The 20958-nt window shown below is 39.7% G+C and overlaps 1 protein-coding gene across 2 annotated transcripts in view; it reads right to left on the bottom strand.

Annotated features, from left to right (window-relative positions):
* Nucleotides 1-6836: 6836 nt before the first annotated feature.
* The window catches only part of ESR1 (estrogen receptor 1), a 162751-nt gene continuing 148629 nt past the window's right edge, over nt 6837-20958 (bottom strand). Inside the window, exons 7-9 of one of the 2 annotated variants that reach the window (XM_030022701.1) lie at nt 20374-20507; nt 13552-13735; nt 6837-12154 (exon numbers count right to left, since the gene is read on the bottom strand). In XM_030022701.1, the coding sequence (XP_029878561.1) occupies nt 11920-12154; nt 13552-13735; nt 20374-20507 (553 nt within the window). In that variant the 3' untranslated portion in view covers nt 6837-11919. Of the gene's footprint in view, nt 12155-13547; nt 13736-20373; nt 20508-20958 lie in introns of those variants that run through there. The other variant, XM_030022700.2, reaches the window with a different exon arrangement.

The following is a 20958-nucleotide window of genomic DNA, read 5'->3' as shown; positions in this document are numbered from 1 at the left end:
GATGAACTGGAGGGCAGAGTGCATCTGCTATGCCTTGCTTCCTTTCAGACGTTTCAAAGTAAAACTGTTTCTGTTCATAGCCTCAAGCTCTGAGCTCTAGCCATAGAGCTAACTGTAGTTTTAATGTATTGCCTGTTAATTTGAAAGAGAAGTTAGATATAGCGAACGTTCTTTTGACCCCAAATGATCTGCTCACACAGAGCAATCCTCCCAGTAAAGAGCAAACTCTCTACAATACCTGTGAATAAGGCAGTCCCAGACAGTGATAGACACGTGTTAGGAAAATGTCATAGGCAGGAAAAATGCCTGTTTGTCAATCCTGAATCTCCCATACCTTCAAGGATACGAATGTCAGTCTAAACTGATGTCTCAAGGAAATCACAGCCAGTTTGTGCCAGCAGGTTAGAGGATCCCTTGAGTGCCAGTTCAGATTTCTTACTTTTGGGACTTTCAATCTCAACTCTGGATAAAATCAGCATCTGACCCGTTAAAGTGGTTTGAGCAATAGGCTCCTCCAAAAAGACTTTCCAGGCCCTGAACCAATTCCGTTATGACTTCAAATGTGATCTTGCAGAACTGGATCTTGATCCTAAAAACTGGCACAAAGAAGTCAAAATGGAAACAAATGGTCAGGCACTTCACAGGATGCTGTTAAAGCAAGCTCCATCCCAAGAGCACCAGTGACTTGAAGGTCTAGCTTGAGTTGCAAACCCTAATGAGACATCAACATATGCATTGATTGCCACAGCATGAATTAAATGGGGCAACTGTAGAGGGAAAAAACACACCCAGGAAGCTGTCAAGCATTGCAGCCAGTGGCACTAGCTGGCTTTGCAACCTGGACATCTTTCTTATCCTGATAATGTCAAACTGCTCTCTCTGTCTACCTCAGCCTTGTTGGGATGCTGTCACAGAGGACTTGGGTGTCCTCTTCATTTTTAAGAAATGCACAAGTTAGAGTCTGAAATGCCCTGCCTCTGTGCTGAGCCTGCAACCTGTCATCTCCCCTCTTTCTGAAGTACCTCACCTACTTGGGCTCTGCAAATATGAGGAACTGATTTCTGGTAATATGCCTTGAGCCTTGGCTGCAAGGCATGAGGAGAGGCAGTACAGGAGCTGCAGAACTCTAGGTCTGTGTTGAAGGCACGTGTTCAAGCATAGAGAAAGTAGACTCTGCATCTTGGGGAACTCCAGTCATTACTGCATTATATTTTTCCCCATTTTCTACTGTAGGTAGGTGCAGTAGCTGTTGTAGAGGTGTAATCATCCCTGCAGCTTGAGGCATCTTGCAACTCTGAACCCTGCTTACTGGCCTGTAGTCGCCTCGTAACTAGTGAGTGTTTAAAGGCACAATGGAGACTGGTTGCTCAGCGACTCCAGACTGAGGTAATATCAAGGTACTAATGATAATAGTGCAAAATAATGAGCACCATTTCCCCTGAACTTACTTTGTCTGTTTGTGGACCATGCTTTACAAAATCTGAAGTATTATTTAGAGAGGTCTGACAAATGATCTGAAGTTGACAGAAATAGTGTGCCCTTATTCCTCACAGCTGTGAGCACGATGATACCCATTGACTATCCCCCACCCTGTTCCAGCAGGGATAACAGCTTCATTCTGCAACAGATCGATGTGTTCTTGCCACTGGTTTGCCACCCTTCCAGCTCCGCTGCAAATGCTGTGAACATCTGCAGTCTTGCTTTCTCCTTCCTTGGAACTTTCTCCTGCAGCTGGTTATTGAAGAAGGACAAAACTGCTAGGATTGTCTTATGAACAGTCATCTCTGGCCCTCAAGAGTCTTGTGCTATTTATGGTTGAGAAATCTGTTTACAACTGATAGCATCTCTCAACATGCTCATCATCATCATGTGCATCTGAGTGCATCTGTGTGCATGTTCAAAGGCTTAACAGAAACTGGTTGCTCACAGTCTTCAAACTGCAGATGCTATCAGGATTCAGCAAATGTAGGAGGATTCTAGGAAATAAGAGCAGAGTTGAGGAGAAGAAATGCAGATTTTTAAGCAAGAGAAGAAGAGAGCATTGATCTTCTCACTTACTTGCACTTCCTGTATTTTATTTGATGTTTAAAGCAATGGATTGTGGAAAGGAAAAGCCATAGTGAGGTTTCTGTTTAAGCTGGGTGGTCTGGCTATAGAATTGTTCAACCCTTGCAGCAGTTAATTGCAGAATCCATCTAAACCAGTGTTTGCTTAAGTTGAGGCAGGGGGGAGCTGGAGGGAGGGGGTCATTTGTCTTTTGGCTTTGGGGGAAGAATGTGTGTCATATTCACAGAGTTCCCTGCACAAGGGAACTAGTCTAGGTACTGGCTGGCTGTTTTTAACCTTGGCAGCAATATTGTGAAATGCACTATAGCCAACTGAATTCTATTGTTGTTGCACTATCTGGCCATAGTTAGACCTAGAGGGACATAGATGCGATACCTATATTTAGTAGAAGTTATGCTTGTTTTAATAATATTAAGAACAGTGGAATATTGTAACAATATTCCACAGTAAAGAAATAAATAGGAATGATTTAGAGAATTAATTTGCCTTCCCAAAAAGCAGTAGATACAGATCTGTGAAACAAGATAAAAGGAAATGAATAATTGCAAGCTTAAGCCCTGAAGACTTGTCATAGACTAAGGCCTGGTTACATGATAGAAATCTGAATTATATTAAATGATTGCTCTAAAAGCAGACAGGAACTGAAAGCTGTGACTTCTATTGTTTGGTGCCACTTAATATATCATTCAAAAAATGAACTGGTCAAAACTGCTTGGTTCAGTAAAAATCTATTTAAAGACCTGAGACATAGCAAATGGATTTGATCACAATTAAGCCTGCATAAAACAATGGGATGTTTAATTTTTGGGAGAAGAGACTTTAGGAAAGTATTGTCTGTTTCTTGTATTAGAGGTGGCCTTGGGGAAGGAGAGGTGAGCCGCTGAGCTCTTCTGCGTCAGGAATAAAGCAGATGCGGATGTAGTTTGCACAAAGGTTTCCCAGGTCAGGCTCTTTGCATTTCCAGGCGCGTCATAATTCCTGGGAGACTGCTATTATTGATGTAATTGTGGGGTTTTTCATTCCATTGTTTTTAGAAAGGATGTTTTAAAAAACAGCTGGAAGGAAAGCTACCAGAGTCCACTTTTTCATGTAAGTGCTCACCAGCCTATCCAAGAAGTGGGACATTCATGCCTGTAGTATTCTCTTTATAAATAATTCAAACATTGTCTGAGAGGCTCGCGTGACCATTGGGCTGCAGGTTAAAACACATGGTTGCAATTTTGACTCCTTTGCTAAACTAGAATCATTGTGCAGCCAGGTGTGCAGACCATGGGGGCAAGGGGAAAAAAAATACTGGAAGAAAGTATGATCCTGTAGCATTTTGGATGAGATAGATAGATAGATAGATAGATAGATAGATAGATACAAAGACGACATTTTGGACCTGAAGTTTCTTTTCCTATTTTCAGATTTAACATAAGCAAAAAATAATCCTGCAAAGGCAGACTAGTACTCAAACTTTTCCGCTTTTGTACAAATGCCTAAACTTTTAAGCTTTTATGTGCCCTGCTGTGACTCACTGCAAAGCGGGTAGCACTTTTTCCTTACCTCTACAGTATAACATACTTGTTTCAGCTTTCCATGAACGACACAGGTTCTCAAGAGGTGAGTGGAAAATGAAAAAGACATCTGACAAGAAGCAAATCTTTCTGTCTTAGAAAGAAGCACTGAGTCTTTGTGTGCAGAGGAGCAAAACATCTTACAGTCCCAAGCATATGTTGCAAAATCTGGCAAAAAAAAAATAATCTTGAAAGCACAACTTTTCCTCATATGCACATTTTTCAGCTGTTTAAAATGGTAACATACTGGAGAGGTGCGCAAATATGTAGGAATGGAAAACAATGGGAGATAAATTGTATGTCACCTCTATGCCTGCAGAAATGAAGACATTAGCAGAGTGACACCTAAATACTGCAACACACAGATCTTACAGGAACATGAGAGCTAGTTAGCCTTGCTACTGCTGAGATAAGTGCCAAATGTTATTACTTTGATGGTCAATTTTCCTTCATGAACATTTTTATACTTGAGCCTCTGCGTCTGCAGGATGCCATGGTGAATGGTCGTAATTGGAGCCTGGCTGGGGATAAGAAAAAAACATGTACTCAGCGCCCTTCCATGGGCATTCTTTCTCTGTGAGCCTGCTGATGAGTGTTATTTTACATGTTTGGATTTTCCTCTCCTCTTCACTGCCTGGGTGGTGGAGAAAGCAGTGTAATGCAAAGGAAAGAAAGAGATGTAAGACTTTTCCAGCCTAAGAAACAGCTGCTTCATGGGGCTTTGAATGTGGCAGTACTTGGATAAAAAAAGAAAAAATTCCATCATTTAATTTTGAAGAATAAGCATGGCCACAAGGCTTCTAAAGAGGGCGGGTGCCTCACTGACTGAGAACACCAAGTTTTAGCCCATGAAGAAGCTGTTGTCCTTGCATAACAAGGGGTTTGCCTTAATTAACAGAAAAGTAAAAGCAGTCAGATATGTTCTTCGATGATGCCTTAACTATGTCATAGCTTTCTAATTAGTTGAATGGAATAAAATATGCTGGAATAAGACATGCATCACTTACATGTTAGGAAAGAGAGAAAGCAGAGGGGTGGTGGGAGCTCAATGCATACGGCTGTGTACATGTATATGGGCTCCCTCCAGGGAGCAGGCAGCTGCTCTGCAAGGCGATGTGGATGTAGTGAGGGAAGTGAGAGTGATGGGCCCATTAAAGGTGAGCCAGGAGTTTCAGCTGCAAGAGCTCTGCAGTGAAATAGAAAGATATTTCTCAAATTACTTCAGCCAACAGATGTAAGAAATTGGGAATGAAGCTGGAGTCCCAGCTGGCTCCTGGCTGTGGAAATGTGCCCAGTGCCTGGCTGCAGAGGCCCTTTTCCTGGTGGGTTCCTCCTCTGGGGTTCTGTGCAAGGTGACATCTCATCCACCTTCTCCCATCACAGAAGACACATAATGGAAGGGAATGAAGAAGAGGGAGACAGACTCTTTTCAGTTGTGCCCACTGACAGGGCAAGAGGCAATAGGCACAAATTAAACCACGTGAAATTCCGTCTGAGCACAAGAAAACATTTTTTAGTGTAAGAGTGGTCAAACACTGGAACAGGTTGCCCAGAGAGGTAGTAGAGTCTCCTTTTGTGGCTATTCAAAACCCGACTGGACATGGCCCTGAGCAATGTTCTGTAGGTGACCCAGCTCTGAGCCAGGAACTGGACTAGACAATCTACAGAGGTGCCTTCCCAGCTCAGCCGTACCATAATACTCTGTGGTCGCGTTGTGCTCCAGAAAGAGATGGGCAAAAGACTGCCTAATCTCAGGTATTGAGCAATCCTTTGCCCATTCAAATTGTTACAATTTTTGCAGATGTAAGTATGCTCAGACTTCAGCTGTTTGTTTGTTAATTTAGGAGTTTCAGGTCTTTTTGATTTTTCAGGAGTATTCTGCTGTCCAGCTGCTTTTTTGGATTAAGCCTGTGAGTTCAGTAACACGTAGCAGCTGTCATCTTAAGCCAGTTCTCCAGGAAGCGTAAGAGCATTTGACCTCAGTGCTCATTTGGTCCTGTGGATAAAAAATTGTATAAAGCCATTGAATGTTGTCAAATTTTGAGTCACCATTGAAAATGATTTTATTATTTTGAGCACATGCACATGTGCAATTAGTTCATATTACTCTGCTCCACCCTTCGTGGCCAAAGTAGCAATTCTTAGTCAGGCTTTCTCATGAAAGCATGTTACAAAATGGTCATATGATTTGGAACCATTGTTCAGTTCTGCTCGGCACTTACAAATCCCAACAGTCCCCAACTTTCTTTTGGAGTCTGAATAGGTTATTTGCTTTCTTGTTTGACAAGCTATAGGGTGAGGTTTTACATGGACAAAGTATATTGCATGTCTTGTCTTAATCATTGAGATCATAGAATTAAGGTAATAATAATACGATTTTTTTCTTATCAGTTATGTACAGTGAAACATCACATAAAAACAAAGAGCTTTTACGTATATATTTGGGCAGGAAAAGAGAAGAACCTATGAGCCAATAGTCCCACTCGGAACCAGCACAGAAAATAGATGAAAAAAATCAATATAGGGACTACATTCTCTCTACATTACTGATAGATATATATTGACAAATATTGAAATACCTACATATGTATGTAGATGCTATAGATTACTGGTTTGATTCTTTGCAAAGACCAAATATAATTTTGAGAGTATTTTACAGGATAGGGTTAAGTTCAAAGTGGTTTTATGTCAATAAAAGTATCTTTCATTTCTTTTCAACCCTTTCCTGACAGCTTAGTCAAGACAATTTTTTTTCCTGAGGACTAGCTTTCACTTGGGAAAGAAGTGCTATTTTACTTGATATTAGCTAACTCATGGTAAGTGGCAGTCAGCTACAAAAGGCTAATTTCATACAATCTGTCTCTTACACCATAATCTGTTTCACAAGCCAAAAAAGGAATGTAAAGTATATAAAATACTAAGCACATTAAAGCATATAAAGTACTAAGTACTTAGGTGACTTCCCTGGTGTCATTAGGAATACTAGGCACTAGACCTAACACATTGTCGACTCTAGATATGGCCACTATCTGTTGCATTTGGGGAAAGGTGAAGAAACTAATTAAGAAACAGTTTTCACCTAGATGCACAGAAACAGGCACATTCTGTTTCTCTAAAAAATAGTGTGCCATTTCGCTGGCTACTGGAAAACAATAAGCAGAGAAGCATATTTTTAAAACTATGCAAAAGATAACTAAGGAAACAAAGTGCTCTCATTAATTCTTTATTTTCAACATCAAATGCATTGACAAAAATCTTGCACCAATCAAGTAGCATACCATATTTTTCATTTAGACTTTTTTAGAGCTTTTTTAAGTGTAAAACAAAGGAAAAAAAACCTCACCAAAACAAAGACAGACATCAATAATTTTATATGCATCAGTGAAAGAACAGAATACTTGAACAAATACATTATGGCAGCTGAGCCTATACCAAAGAAAGGACTTTCCATTGACAGACTACATAGTGCATACAAAAGCATTAGTTTTATGGTATATACAATAAGGTGATTCATAAAGTGGCTTGTTAATGCAAGTCTCATGACCAGCAGTCTATCCCTTCATTTTCCGATGGGCGCTTTCTGGAGAAACAGTCTTCTGATTATAGGCACACAGGACTACAGAGCATACTAATTTGCAAGATGGCAACATATACATTTTTTAAATTTTTTGTTTGTTTGTTTGTTTAGGCACATTTGAATGCAAAAGTTTTTTTTCAGTTTTTTTTTTTTTTTTTAACACAGTGCAAAACCAAATACCCTTATGGGCAACAATCATTTTGAAAACAACTTTCAGGATATAAGGATATCTACATTTGAGAGATGAAAGGGAATTGCAAGTAGAAAGGGTAGGACATTAATATTAGGGAAATATTAAATTAAAATTATCAGATCAATTTGAGATTATGCTATAGTTGCAGGTGACAGCAAAGACTGGTTTGTAGTACAATACCATCGTTAACATGACCCTTTTTTTACATGTATTGAATTGCTATCTGTAAAGCTATATTATGGTTATAGATAGCATTGAAAATAGCCATCTCTTTATTCAAAGTAAGAAATGCACCTCACATAAGTTCAGCTGAGAATACCTTATATACAAAATCCCATTAGATTTAGGCTGGGTTGCATTCTAATTTTAAAGCAGGATATTATATACACAAGAGAGGCTTGCTGTGTTCCTACCAAAGCCTATGATAAGACTAAGGCCCTAGTGAGGCAGAATTTTTACTTTGCTGATAGTTTGTTTCATTTTAAACATTTGGCACAACTCTTAATGAATCAGTCAGCATCAATTGGAATGGATGGAGGCTCCAATACAAACCCTGGCTTGGATGCAGGTGGTGGTTTAGGTTTTCTTTTTTTTCAATTTAAAGTCCAGTGACCTGCTGACAGCCCTTGCAATATCCTTGTGACCTCAGTTCAGATTATTTCTTTAATTATATTTTTAAATTATTAAACCCCTCAGTGTACAGAAGAAAAATCAAGAGATGTCACTGAAACTTAATAGCAATTTTACCACAAAAACACACCAAGAAACTCTCATTAAATTATTTTACCCCAGTACAAATCCTACTGCCCCAACTAGGAGTTTTACCTGAGACAAATTCTGCAACACTGAGACATGGCTCGAACCACTAAAACCAGAGTAGCTTTCACATATTGTTGGAAACTCAGACACTACTAAGTTCTACACATCACCTTATCTCCTCTCCTGCCTCCCAAGCTTTTTGTAATAATTCAGTAACAGCCATATTCTCAAGCAAAGCAAGTTCATCTGGTCTATTTCTGTTTGGCTTGTGCTGGTATTACATTGCCTACGTTTCTAGGGGTTTTTTTGGTTTTTTGACATTGTGGTTTTTTTTTTTTTTTTTTTTTTTTTTAAATCCATGTATAAACATTATAAAATAATTCTTTCATTAGCTGTCCAGAGACATCACTATGAATGTTTTAGTAAAAGCATAATTAGCTGCCTTGAATAGTTTTCTTTCAAATCCTTTTTTTTTTACATGCTGTATATTTTTATTTAATATCCAGCACCAGGTATTCAGGTAGTACTGGTTTGTCAGCTGCAAATACAAAGTATATATGTATATATATACACACACATAAAATATCATCCTGTGAAATAACAATTACGAAATGTCAGGCACAATTGTTTGCATACACGAGAGCATAATTCAGAATTACATATGAAAAAAGTTGCCATTTTTGTATCATAGACTTTGTTTAATCAATTGAATAGCTACATTCAGCTGTCTGATATGTGGACAATCATCTCTATAGATAACTAGGGGAAGGTTACTATATTCATTAAGGTGCTGCTTCAATTAAAATCTCATGAACAAGTTAATGACACAGATCCTGAAACTGCTCCAAGGTAAATGAATGTATTACTGGGAATCACTGATTTTCCTTTTTGGGTGCCCTTCACTGTTGTCACCACAAACATGGGAGGAATTTAAACATGGTTGAATCTAAATTACTTCCTTGCAAGGGCTGAGCATAGGAAAGCATTCATAATTAAGATTGTGAGCTGACTGATTATTCCTTATGGTCTAAGATACGTTATGATACCCTTCTGTCTGCTGCATACCACTTCAAATCATGCTTATCCAGCTTCACCGGGAAAATCTGTAGAGTATAGTGGTACTTGCCCTATGTAAGTAGCATCAGAATCTGACCCTCTGTTGTGAATTGCTCTCCACGAACTATTTTTTTTTTCCTCTAGGCCAAATTTACACTTGAATCGATGTAATGAACTGTTCTGGGCTGTAGAAAGGGAGGCATTCATTTAAATCAATTTGCCTTGCAGTTTATGAGCTTGATCTGTGTGTGCTGTCGTAGAGAACACCAAGTTCCACATACAGTATTTAAAGAGCAGCTCTAATGCGCACTGGGCTACGAGTGAATGATGATGGTGTAAGCACACAAGTAACAACAGGGATTCCTGTGCTCCATTCAGATCTTAGCCTGCACTCATTTCAGGGCGTTCATGATTTCTCTAACACATTTGAAAACCAACTACTAAACAAAACAAAATGTGCATTTTCTTTCAAGGCATTTAAGAGCCCTCCAAAAGCCCTTAGGTACCAAATTTGCACACACACATGCACGCACACACACTCTTACTGAATACACAAAAAGACAAATCCTTCAGCACATTCAGAAAAAAATCACACTATAATATGCATCAATAAAAGGCCTATTAACTTACAGTGACTGCTGCACGTGTTTAGGCTTCCATGGTTTTCGAGGAATCTTCTCAACCATAAGTAGCATCTAGCTTTAGACTTTTAAACTGTGTGTATCCTCAGATATGTACATGAAACTGTTATAGACAACATTATGTGCATTCACAAAAGAATCGAATCCTTGACTTGGAGCACAAACTTGTCTTATGCCCTGCTGCCTTCACAATTGCTACGTAACTTGATCTCACTGCGCACAGACTCTGCTTGAGTGACAGGGACTGTAATCAGACATAGGCACTCCTGTATGGCAATAGTTGCACTATTTCCTATATTTAGTTACTACAGGATATTCCAATCAACATCGTCTAACATAAAGGTTTCAACTATAGCAGTAAAAGAAGCATCCCTGAACCCTTCTCTAGCACTGTGGCCAGCTGCTCTGGAGCAGCCCACGCACATACTATGAAACGTCCTTACTGGCAGGGTGGTCACTTCCAACCAGCTTTTGGAATAGTCCCTGGTCTGTGCTAACTCCCAAACTGCACCTGTAAACCAGAAGTACAGATAGCACAGGCAAAGTTTATCATTAGACTAATAAAATATCCCTGGCATGTGTAATAATTGCACTCCAGTACCCAGCAACGTTCCCTGACACGTTTAATTTTCTAGCATAGAGGCAGTCAAAGAGCAGCACCAACTCCTGCTTTGAATAGCTCATAGTATGGATTTCTTCAGTCTCTGCTTCATGTCTTGCTGAAACTCTTGATGTCAGTGGACCTCTTGTATATTTACAGTTGATCTGAAGAATCTGACTCATCCTTATGAAAAACAGTTACACACATGCATGGAGAAAGCCAGATTTATCTTCCCAGCCATTCAGTCCCAGAGTCTTCACCATGTCTGAGGCTCATTGCCCAGTTCTGGTGTCACAGGTGAGCTGGTTTTTAACAGTGATTTCTGAGTATGCCCCAATGAGAGCCAAAGAAAGCCAAGGCAATGCAAAGCCTATTGCTCTGTGATGCCAGCCCTCCCATGCATGGCTAGGCCACACTCTGCTAAGTGGGATGGGACCATCCCACCCTGCTGTGCCAGTCTTGCACTGGCATCCTCACCCCTTGGTTTGTAGCACAACAAAGCAAAGAACAGCGGTGGGTTTTTATAAAATAGTGCTGGATCATGTATGTGTGTGCAGACTTTTGTTTGTTTGTTTGTTTGGGTTTTGGTTTTTGGTTTTGTTTTTTAAGACCTGATGATTTTTTTAATCATCTGGTCTGATTTAAGAATAATTATCTATGTTATCACTGTTTTCCATGTTGCCCTTGATTTACACACTGCCAAGCAACAGAACTATTTAGCTTTGTAGGATCAGACAAGATAGGATGCACGCAATGCAATTCAGCTAGAGGATGTGGTAAGGGGACCTAAAAGTTTGGTCAGTATGATCTTGAGAGGGAGTTGTCTGCTGATGTAAACCAGCAAGGTAAAACAGTATTATTCTCACAGGGGTTCCTTTCTACTGTAGGGAGAAGAGAGGCAGGAATCTTCCTAAACTACCAAGGCGGTCACTAACAGTACGGTTTCACTGTGGCACACTAAAATGCCAACCAAGTTTCCATTTACCACCCACCCCCCCCCAAAAAAAAAAAAAAAAAAAGGTAACCCAGAATCTCTACCAAACTTCTTCAAAGTTTCAAGCAAGTAAAGGATTAAGCGAGCTCAGAATTTCAGGTTAATATCAACAAAGGCTACCACTCATGGAGATACCAATATGCATGGGTGGTATGGCCTATTAATTTATAGTAAAATGAATGTTTGGTTTAGATTAGGACTTACCCAATTTACATGCAAAATTAAATAAAAACACTGCAAATTTTAAATCAAGTTAGCCTGACAATCCTTGCTGACTGTCCATAGCAATGAAATGTCTTCCATTTAGGATAAGCAATCAATTTAGGCAAGCACTTGACAAACACTCAAATGGAAAATGCAGGTGACTGTTGTCATTGGAGTGTTTACCTAGGTGGCACTACAGATGAAATGAAGCACGAGCTAGGTAGTACGCTGCTGGGTTTCTCATACCATTGTATATGCTGACTTCTGTTTATATTGTATTCTGCACATTCTCCTCTTCTTTGCCGTTTATATAAAAAGACTGCAAGGAATGAGATGAAGCTGATGCAGTTGTCATCTGGCTCCGGTTCTCCTCTTCCACTGGTGCAGCACTCCTGGCTGCTGGGGCATGCAGTCGGTGAGCGTCCAGCATCTCCAGCAAGAGATCATAGAGTGGAACTACGTTTTTACACTTCATATTGTACAGGTGCTCCATTCCTTTGTTGCTGTGGGTTGTAACAAAACAACAGTTACTTTACAAATATGATATAGGAAGAAAAAGCTATCGGCTAATAATATTTGTTAGGTTCATATAAGTTCCACCTTGTACAAAACAACTAACTTACTTAACAGTGCAGTTGCTGTACACTCCTGCTACAGTTAGCAGAAGGCGGCACTTTCAAAGAACACTTCAGCCTGCCCATGAGCAAGGTGCCTTCTAAAGGTGGCTCTTTTGCTTTCCTTTGCCTGAAAGGTAACGTAGAGCACATGGACTCCTAATTTAGGCACTGTGAATAAGTGGATGAGATGAATCTTGGCTTTCCCATAATAAGGCCTAAAATATCAGATTCTTTTCCTAGAAAATAGCCTCAGCCACTTTGTTAGTAAATGCTCACTTGTAATAGGATCCATTCACAAAACTATGGAGACAATAAGTAACTTCACTGTGCATCTGGAACTTCCATAATTGTACAAATTCTTCTTGGGGAAAAAAAAAGGATGATTAACATGAAGACAAAAAAACTCCACAAAAAGACACAAGTAAAAAACCCACACTAACACACCCCTTGACTTTTTCCTGAAGACCTGTATATCAGCCCAGGAGGTAAAATCTGCACGTTTCAGCTTTAGTAGCTATGATGTTGTGCTTACCCTAATTGTAATTTTATTAACTGAAATAATGAAAATTAAAATCTTGTAACAACATCTCTTGTCCCTTCATAAAAATAAAATCTATACTGTATCTTTGTATAGACTTGTCATGTTGTAAACACTCTAGCCACTGAGCAGCTACCTTAAGAGGTAATTACGTTTGGGAGAACCATTGCTGTGGCTAACAGAGCACCTCAGACACCTCACCTCTAATTAGCAAAGGGCACAGTCCTCTAGATTGGGATTCAGTAGATCTGAATTTATCTTCACTCATAAAATACACATAATGATCCTAATCTCTTTTCTAAAGTGATTTGCAATCAAGCCACTTGTGAAAAGGGGCTACATAACATTGATAGTTTTATTAAACCTTATCTTATAGGAGACAACTAAAGTTTGCAGAACTAGGCTACTGCTATGTTAGTGTTCTGCTTGGTACTTTTCAAACAGAATACCAGATGCACGTAACATTACAAGTAGATACTGCTTACAGTGCTATCAAAACAAGAAGCAAGGGAAAAGAAAACTAGAAGAAACAGATGGTGAAAAAGTTTACTCCTTTCACACCATAATCCAATGTACTGTTTTGCACACATTTCATACATCCTTATGGAAAGTTGACTTCTGTTTGTTTGTTTTTGTAACAGCTCTACACAGTTTGCACCTGTGAAGGAAAAGCGTGTGTGTGCATTTGTGAAACTTCCCTTGCATGGGACCGGTGCAGGAGGGCTGACTGCATGCTTGCTCTCACCTCATGTGTCTGATGTGAGAGAGGATGAGGAGGAGCTGAGCCAGTCGCCTGTGCTGCTGCTGCAGAGAAAGACCCGACTTAGCCATTAAGTGTATCAGAGTGTCTGTGATTTTGTCCAGAACACGGTGGATATAGTCTCTCTCTTCCAGAGATTTCAAGGTGCTGGAAAGAAAAGTGTACACACCTGGAGTAGGAAGGGGAAAGAAAACAAACAAACCACAGACAAAAATTACTTTGATGGAGTCAGACTCGCCCAAGTTACGCCTCGTGGCTGACCTCTTCAGCTGTGTTAAACCGCGGGAGCTGACTGTGTGCTAACCCTCCTGCTTGCCAGCCAGGTCACTGCTTTGAATGACCCTGGAGCTTGGATTTGGTCCCTGTGGGCAAAGCAGGAGGAGGAAGACGATGCCTCTTCGCTGCCTGGGTCCATCCCAGGTCTGGGCCAGGTGGTGGATGACACCCACAGCCAGCAGCTGGACCTACCTTCAGGCTGCACTCCCCTCTTCCTCGGCTCTGAAACCTTGAGGAGATGCTGTTGCCCCTTGAGAGCTCTGCAATACTTAGTGACCAGCCCAGGCCTTTGGCAGTTTTTGCCATTTTCTCTGCTGTTTAATGTTTGATTTTTGGTGATTTGCTAGTCAGTCTAGAACTGAATAATATGTTACCACAAATCATGTAAACAAAATCGGGGTTTGTTTACGCACACTCGCCTCAAAAAAACCCTCCCAACCAAGCAAGAGTCTTGAAAGGTGTGCTGCTTCACCTGCAAACCCGACTCTCCTTTAAAATCCATGTCCAAAGCAACCTGTGTAAATTCAGCCATCTTACATTTCTTACTGCTGGAAGTGAGCAGCCTCAGGCTTTGGACCAGAAGGAACTTTTGAACCTCCCCTCTAACAAACAGCCCCTCTACATCTCCTATAAATCACTCTAACTCAGGCATAAGAGCTTTTGCCAGTAGTAATTTTGGGGTGCATGAAGCACATCAGCTTTCTAAATGGGAAATTCTAAACTATTTTGCACAGTTTTATCTTGAATTTGTTCTGGACGACAACACACAGCCAATGTGAGTCAGGTCACAACAGCACGGTGCTGCCAAAAGGCAGCTGTTGCATTCGGCACCAGTTAATCTTCTGGTTTGAGCCAATAACTCTAAACAGGTCGTATTACTCTAATCCAGTCCTGAGGCAGCAAAAGCTTAAGATGGATGTACGGTAATACAATCAAACCGGCTTGATCATGGTGTGTTCACTGCCCTGTGTCTATAAGCTACTTGACAAATCCTGTGCTTTGGCCCTTCTGCATCAGCTCACAGACACAAGAAGAAATTTGGATTTTGTCCTTGGAAAAAATTGGTTTCTAGACTTACTTTTCATTTTGTTTTTCTTTAAAGTGTCATATATAGCACAATATGCAATACAGTTAGTGATACGAAGGAAAAAAGACACACACACATACGTACACAGACATACTCTAGCTTGTTTGTACTGTTTGCAGCCTGGGGGGCTATACCATTGGATTTGTAACCTACAAGTAGGTTTTATGACTTTGGGTCTTCTGTACTAAAAAGAAATGCAAATTTGTGTTTGTGAATATTTGTGAATGAGTGTCTCTGAGAGAGAGCACGAGTGAGAGAGACTGCTTTTAAAAAAGCAAAAGAATAACTCAAACACAGCACAACTTCTGAAAACTGTCAGTCAGAGCCCTTAATTTTGGTAATGAATATTGCTTCAAATTTGATATAGATAGATAGTACAATGCCCTCTTTTCTGACAAAGCTTTTTATGATTATTATTATTTTTACTGAAATGAATTCACCAAAGAGAAAGAGCTCCTTGGGTTTTTTCCAGCTGAATGACTCTTAACTACCCTCACATATGCCTACTGACACTACCAGGCCTTATAGCTTAGCAGGTAGCTGTAGGGGCAAGATTCTTAAATATTACTGACAAATCACAGTCCATTAGAAGGAAACATTAGCCTCATAAACCCACTGTGCCTCCAGAGCAGCTTACTTCAGCCAGAGGATGCTACTGTGCCCTTGTAGCAGTACCCCTTAGCTTCATAACTTTGAAACCAGAAAAAGAAAACAAAAAAACTGTTAAGAGGAGTTGTTTCTCGCCTAGGTCTAGTCCAGAAGCTATTAAAAAGTATAAATCAAAAAAGCACTCCCCCAAAATCTAAAGACTTCAGGCAATTTCCAGTCAATAACTGCCAAGAAAAATGACATTTGGTTTTCCTTTCTTGCCCCCCAGTGATTGCTCCTGACCCAGGCCAATGACCAGAAATTTCCCTAAAAGAAATGCCAGCTATCCATCACACACATACACACACAAGCAGAGCTTTGGAACAAGAGTGCAGAAAATTGTCTCAGCAAAATTAAATTTAACAGTCTCAAAGGTCCTTCCAAGCTCTGAAGCTGAAAGCAAGCCTAAATTGAATAGCTACCAGGTGGTTTTTCAGCTCTTTCTGTAGGTCGGTATTGTAAAACATAATAGGAGCAAGAACAGAGAAAGCACCACCCTGCTAACTAGTAAAGCCTATTTGTCTGTGCCCATAGCACAAAGCTATGCACAGAACAGAGTCCCTTGGGGACTGCAGTGCTAACGTGCCAGCTGTTGGCATATAGGGATATAATTTTATACATGTCACTACATATAGTGATATATTTTTGCATATTACTGTAGAGGAGAATGCCCTCTACATCTTTTCTGTCACAATAAACCCAGTTTAAAATATCTTTACATTTAGAGTTCAGGCTCACAAAACAATACCCAAGGCTCTTCTTCCTCTTCCACCGTGCCCCATTGCTCTGGATCTGTAGCAAGCCAGGCTGAGCTATGAGCAAATTCAGCTCTGTACCATGCACTCATGTAATCATCCAGCCCCCAAAATAAATAAATTAAAAAAAAGCACAATTTAACAGGAGCTGAAAAAATCAGGAGAAAAGAATAACAAACAGTCACATGGAATGATGCATCAGGAGGTCTGCAGGATGCATAAAATCAGCTACATCTTTCCATCTCTATGGACTAACTAGCTAATTAATTAGGTAAATCAGCTGCTAAGGCAGACATGACCTACATCTTCATCTCCAAAATGAAAGCCTGTTGCTTTGCTACATAGCACCACTCCTCTTTTCAGATACACTTAAAAGTAAAACGTCTGGCACCATGTTGCCCTTTCATGTCTCTAATACTTATTTTCCAGTGTTAAGAAACAGCCCTTTATTATTGAGCTGAACGTGTTTTTCAAAAATACAATTTTGTTTTTAGTCAAAAGATTTATTGCTGGAGCTTTGGAGGGGCACCGTCTTGTGTGTTATATAGCTAGAGACGATGCCATCCTTGTTACAGACATGCTGTCGCCTTGATATCTCAGGAAAAATTTGGAAGTAGAGTAAACGTATATTTTGCTTTGTAAACAAAACCTTCTATCTTTTCCACATGCACTGAGTGAAACTAAAAAAAAAACCGCTTGCGTTTTGCCCAAGACCACATGGAAAAGGATTGTAAAGATATTAAACAGCCTTGAAAGATGTTGCAAAAAAAAGAGAAAATAAATGTTCAACAAAAGCAATAAACTGCTCTACCTCATGTGAAGAGACTAACAGATGTCCAAGGATTTAATAAAGAAATGTTTGTGTACACTCAGTGAATTAAACCCACACAAAGCTTTAGAATGCAAATGCAGACTGCTTTTAAATATAAAATGTAGCATAATTAGTCCAATTTGTTTAATTAGCCCACTTGTTTAAATCATTTTGAGATCAGCTAATTTAATCGTATGCATATATAATACAAATAGCAAAAGGGCCAAAAATTCATTGTGTGTTTATCTGCTGTTTCTTTGTGTATATTTACATGTGCAAGCTCAGAAAAAAATCGGGTTAAGGGAGGCTTGGAGGTCATCTAGTTCAACCTCCTGCTCAAATACCAGTAACTTCAGGGCTGGGACAAGCTGCCTAGAGCTTTGTCCAGCTGAGTTTTGAGTATCTCTGAGGATGGAGACCCTACCATCTTTCTGGCCAACCTGTTCCAGTGCTTAACCTCTTACTGGGAAGATTTTTTGTTCTGTTCATCTAGTCAGAATGCCCCTTGCTGTGGTTTGTCTCCAATGCAGCTTGTCCTTTCCTCTTGCACCTCTGAGAAGAGTCTGGCCCTGGCTTCTGCATAACCTGTTCATCAGCTATCTGAGGACTGCGGTTAGACCTTCCCTTAGCCTTCCCTTTTCCAGGAGGAACAAACCCAGCTCTCTCAGCCTCTTCTCATACATCATGTACTCCATGGGCTTCAGAGCACCTAATATTTCAAGTGCGTCCAACACTTTGCCCAAGGAGGCTGGCTATATTCTGTGAAGAAAAGCATCTCCAGAAGACTTTTTAGAGTATCTATGACAAAGAACACTTACACAATTATTACACATACCCCAAAGTATGCTACTTATTTCTGTAATGCAGTCTAGTTTCCTAATTGGGGCATCTAAAGGGTCTGACAGTCAGAAACTCATGTCTACATTCCCACCACCTAGTAGTTAACTGCTCAGACAGTTATAAAATTAGTTGGTTATAGGAATGCAAAACCTGAAATGTAAAATTAATTACCTTTATGCATAAAGGCAATTACAAGCAGTACAGACATACATTCTGCGGCCATATATACATACACATTCAGTTTACAGTGTACTCAGTGTACTGCAGTAAGTGCAGTATGCAAGCCAGAGTAATAAATGACACTTTGCATAACAATGGTATAAATTGCATCCATTACGAACCCGTAACAGCTCAACCCGAACGATCCCCTCTGATCTATCATTGTCAAGACTCGTAAAAATGCCAGACTTCTGAGCAGCTATAAACTTTCATTTAATGTAAAAACAAAATCCACACCCCAATTCAGAACACTCATCAGATCATCAGAACAACTCTGACCTTCTACCACACAGACCACCACTGATTTGAACCTGCTGAATATAAACCTTGAAGGAATGAAGATCTAATACCTCTTAGCCTCACTCAGTGGTCCATCTCTCATTACTGACTTCACTGGCTTCTTTTTTTTTTTTTTTCACAATTTTTCCTTAGGGAAAGCTTGAAACAAAAAATCCCATTAATGAAGTAAGACGTGCTTATGAAGGATAGCTGGTGATGTCTGGCAGAGCTTTGTCTAAATAAAAACTATAGTTTTCTGGATCAAATATTAAACACAGTAGTGGCACAATAACTCTCAGCAGCATGACTTGAAGTCTTCACATTCAAGACATGAACATCTAATGTGTTTTATTCAAACTTCCGATTTTTTTTTTTTTCTAATTCAATATTTCTATAAACCAATTACATATTGTAGATTTATTTAAGAGAATAACTACATTTGAACTTATTAGCTAAAAAACTGGAGAAGCATCACTTTTCGGAAGAACTTTAATCTCTAAGAAATATTCTGTTATAATTACCAGGACAATAAAAGGAACATATAATGTCAAAGAGTAATTACAATTGTCATACCCTGGCATTCAAGATAAAAACAATAGCCTTTCATTCCTAATATGTCAGGTGCTTGCCTCAGATGTCACATTTTGGTAACTGGTGACGATCAGAACAAAACCTGAGCCACATCAATATCTCACAGAACATAAATGAAATATTTTATATTTGATTGTATAAATATATAATTTTGCTTGAATTTTTTTTTTTTTTTTTTGCATAGACCAGGTCCAAGTTTCCATAAAGGAAGAAGTGCCTGATCAATAAAGCAAAGTCTGCTGTATTTTGAGTTAGCTTTTGGTGGGAATTACCTGAATTCATATTTCATGCAACTTGGGCAAGTGATATGTTAGACTACCAGATAAAAAGGACATACAGCTCTCCACATGTGTTTTGTCTAAAGTTTGATACCATCTACGAGTTCAAACCCAACAGAAAAAGGGGAGAACAAGTGAGTAAATTCTCAAGGTTGGGAAACTCTGGCATCTTTAGTGATTAGGTAACAACTTAGCGGAGATTGGGTCTAAAATGCTGATTTTGGTGCCTACATTATTATTTTAGACCTCTATCATTTCCGTGAGAGTGCCAGGGACCTCATTTCTGCATTTAAAAATAAATTGTCTGGAGTTTTTTCTCATCTCAAACAGAAAACGATCTCCTGGTCTGCAACAGAAATTTTCTGTCACATGCCTCAACTTGAATTTGCTTATTTCAATAATCTCATGCAGAATTCAAGTGAGCTAACTTTACATATTTATATCCATACCTACACTTGTTATCTAGTCACTTATTTTTGAAGTGTACTTCAGAATGAGATTTACAGCCCAAAAATACTTATCAACTATGAAGGAAGTGGAAGGTGATGACATCAGTTTTAGATGCCTGTATTTGGATATAAACTAAACCTTGATAAACTCAGACACATTTTTGCCATTATTTCCCTTTATTTTGCCATCATCAAAAAAGGAAGGTGTAGATTTACAACTAAGCATTGCCTTTGGATGCCCTAAGCGTGGCTCCAGCTACTTCAGTGTCTTGTAATCTGAGGTTTAAGAGCTGCCAGCACCTAGTTCAAAACACTGCTCTGGTCGCCCTTCACATCAGCTGTACACAGTGAATCAACTACTTTACTCCATTAATTTGCTGGGTGCCACCTACACCACTGAACAGGTTTGCCTGCTTCCATCCCTGCTTGGCGGTTCTGCCTGCATCTATGTTGACAGCCCCCTTTCGATTGCTGCTGTCTCAAAATGAAAACGTCATTAGCGACAACAAGCAGCATTCAGTCACGTGCAGAAGCAACCACAATTACCCAAGTGACAGCAAAGCACACCACTTACCAGAATTGAGCAGGATGATGGACTTAAGGCACACAAATTCCTCCCCTTGAAGGTTCATCATGCGAAACCGAGCAGCAGTAGCCAGCAGCATGTCAAAGATTTCCACCATGCCCTCTACACATTTCCCTTGATTCCTGTGTGAATACCATCAAGGGGGAGATATTCACAGCTTTAACCTGATGGCAGCATGAGCTTTTCATCCCCCTGGATCACTCCCCTCCAGTTTGAGTTCATCGGTTCACTAGCTAGCACATGACTTTCTACTTTATGCTCGTTTGGTGTATGTGTGATTACAAAAGCACAGTTCTCAGTATCCCATATAAAACGAATAAATAATTAAATACTATATTCTCCCCAAAATGTCAATTTCATAAACTCATCACCAAGGCATTACTGTGGTGGAACCTAGGAGATTGACTCAACCAAAGCTTTACATTGAGGAAAAGATTTGTTTAAAAGTACATTTTGATTGGGGTTTTTTTGTGTGTTCTCTTTGTGTTACTTTCCTCTTCCTTTTTTTCCCTTTAACTGAAATAGTGCCAGTTCTTTGCATTTATCCCTCCCTAACGTTTTGTACTTGTTTCT

This window comes from Aquila chrysaetos, chromosome 8 (assembly GCF_900496995.4).
Source record: "Aquila chrysaetos chrysaetos chromosome 8, bAquChr1.4, whole genome shotgun sequence".
NCBI classification, from domain to species: Eukaryota; Metazoa; Chordata; class Aves; order Accipitriformes; family Accipitridae; genus Aquila; species Aquila chrysaetos.
Note: the sequence above shows the minus strand (reverse complement) of the source record. Positions and strands in the feature narration are given on the sequence as shown.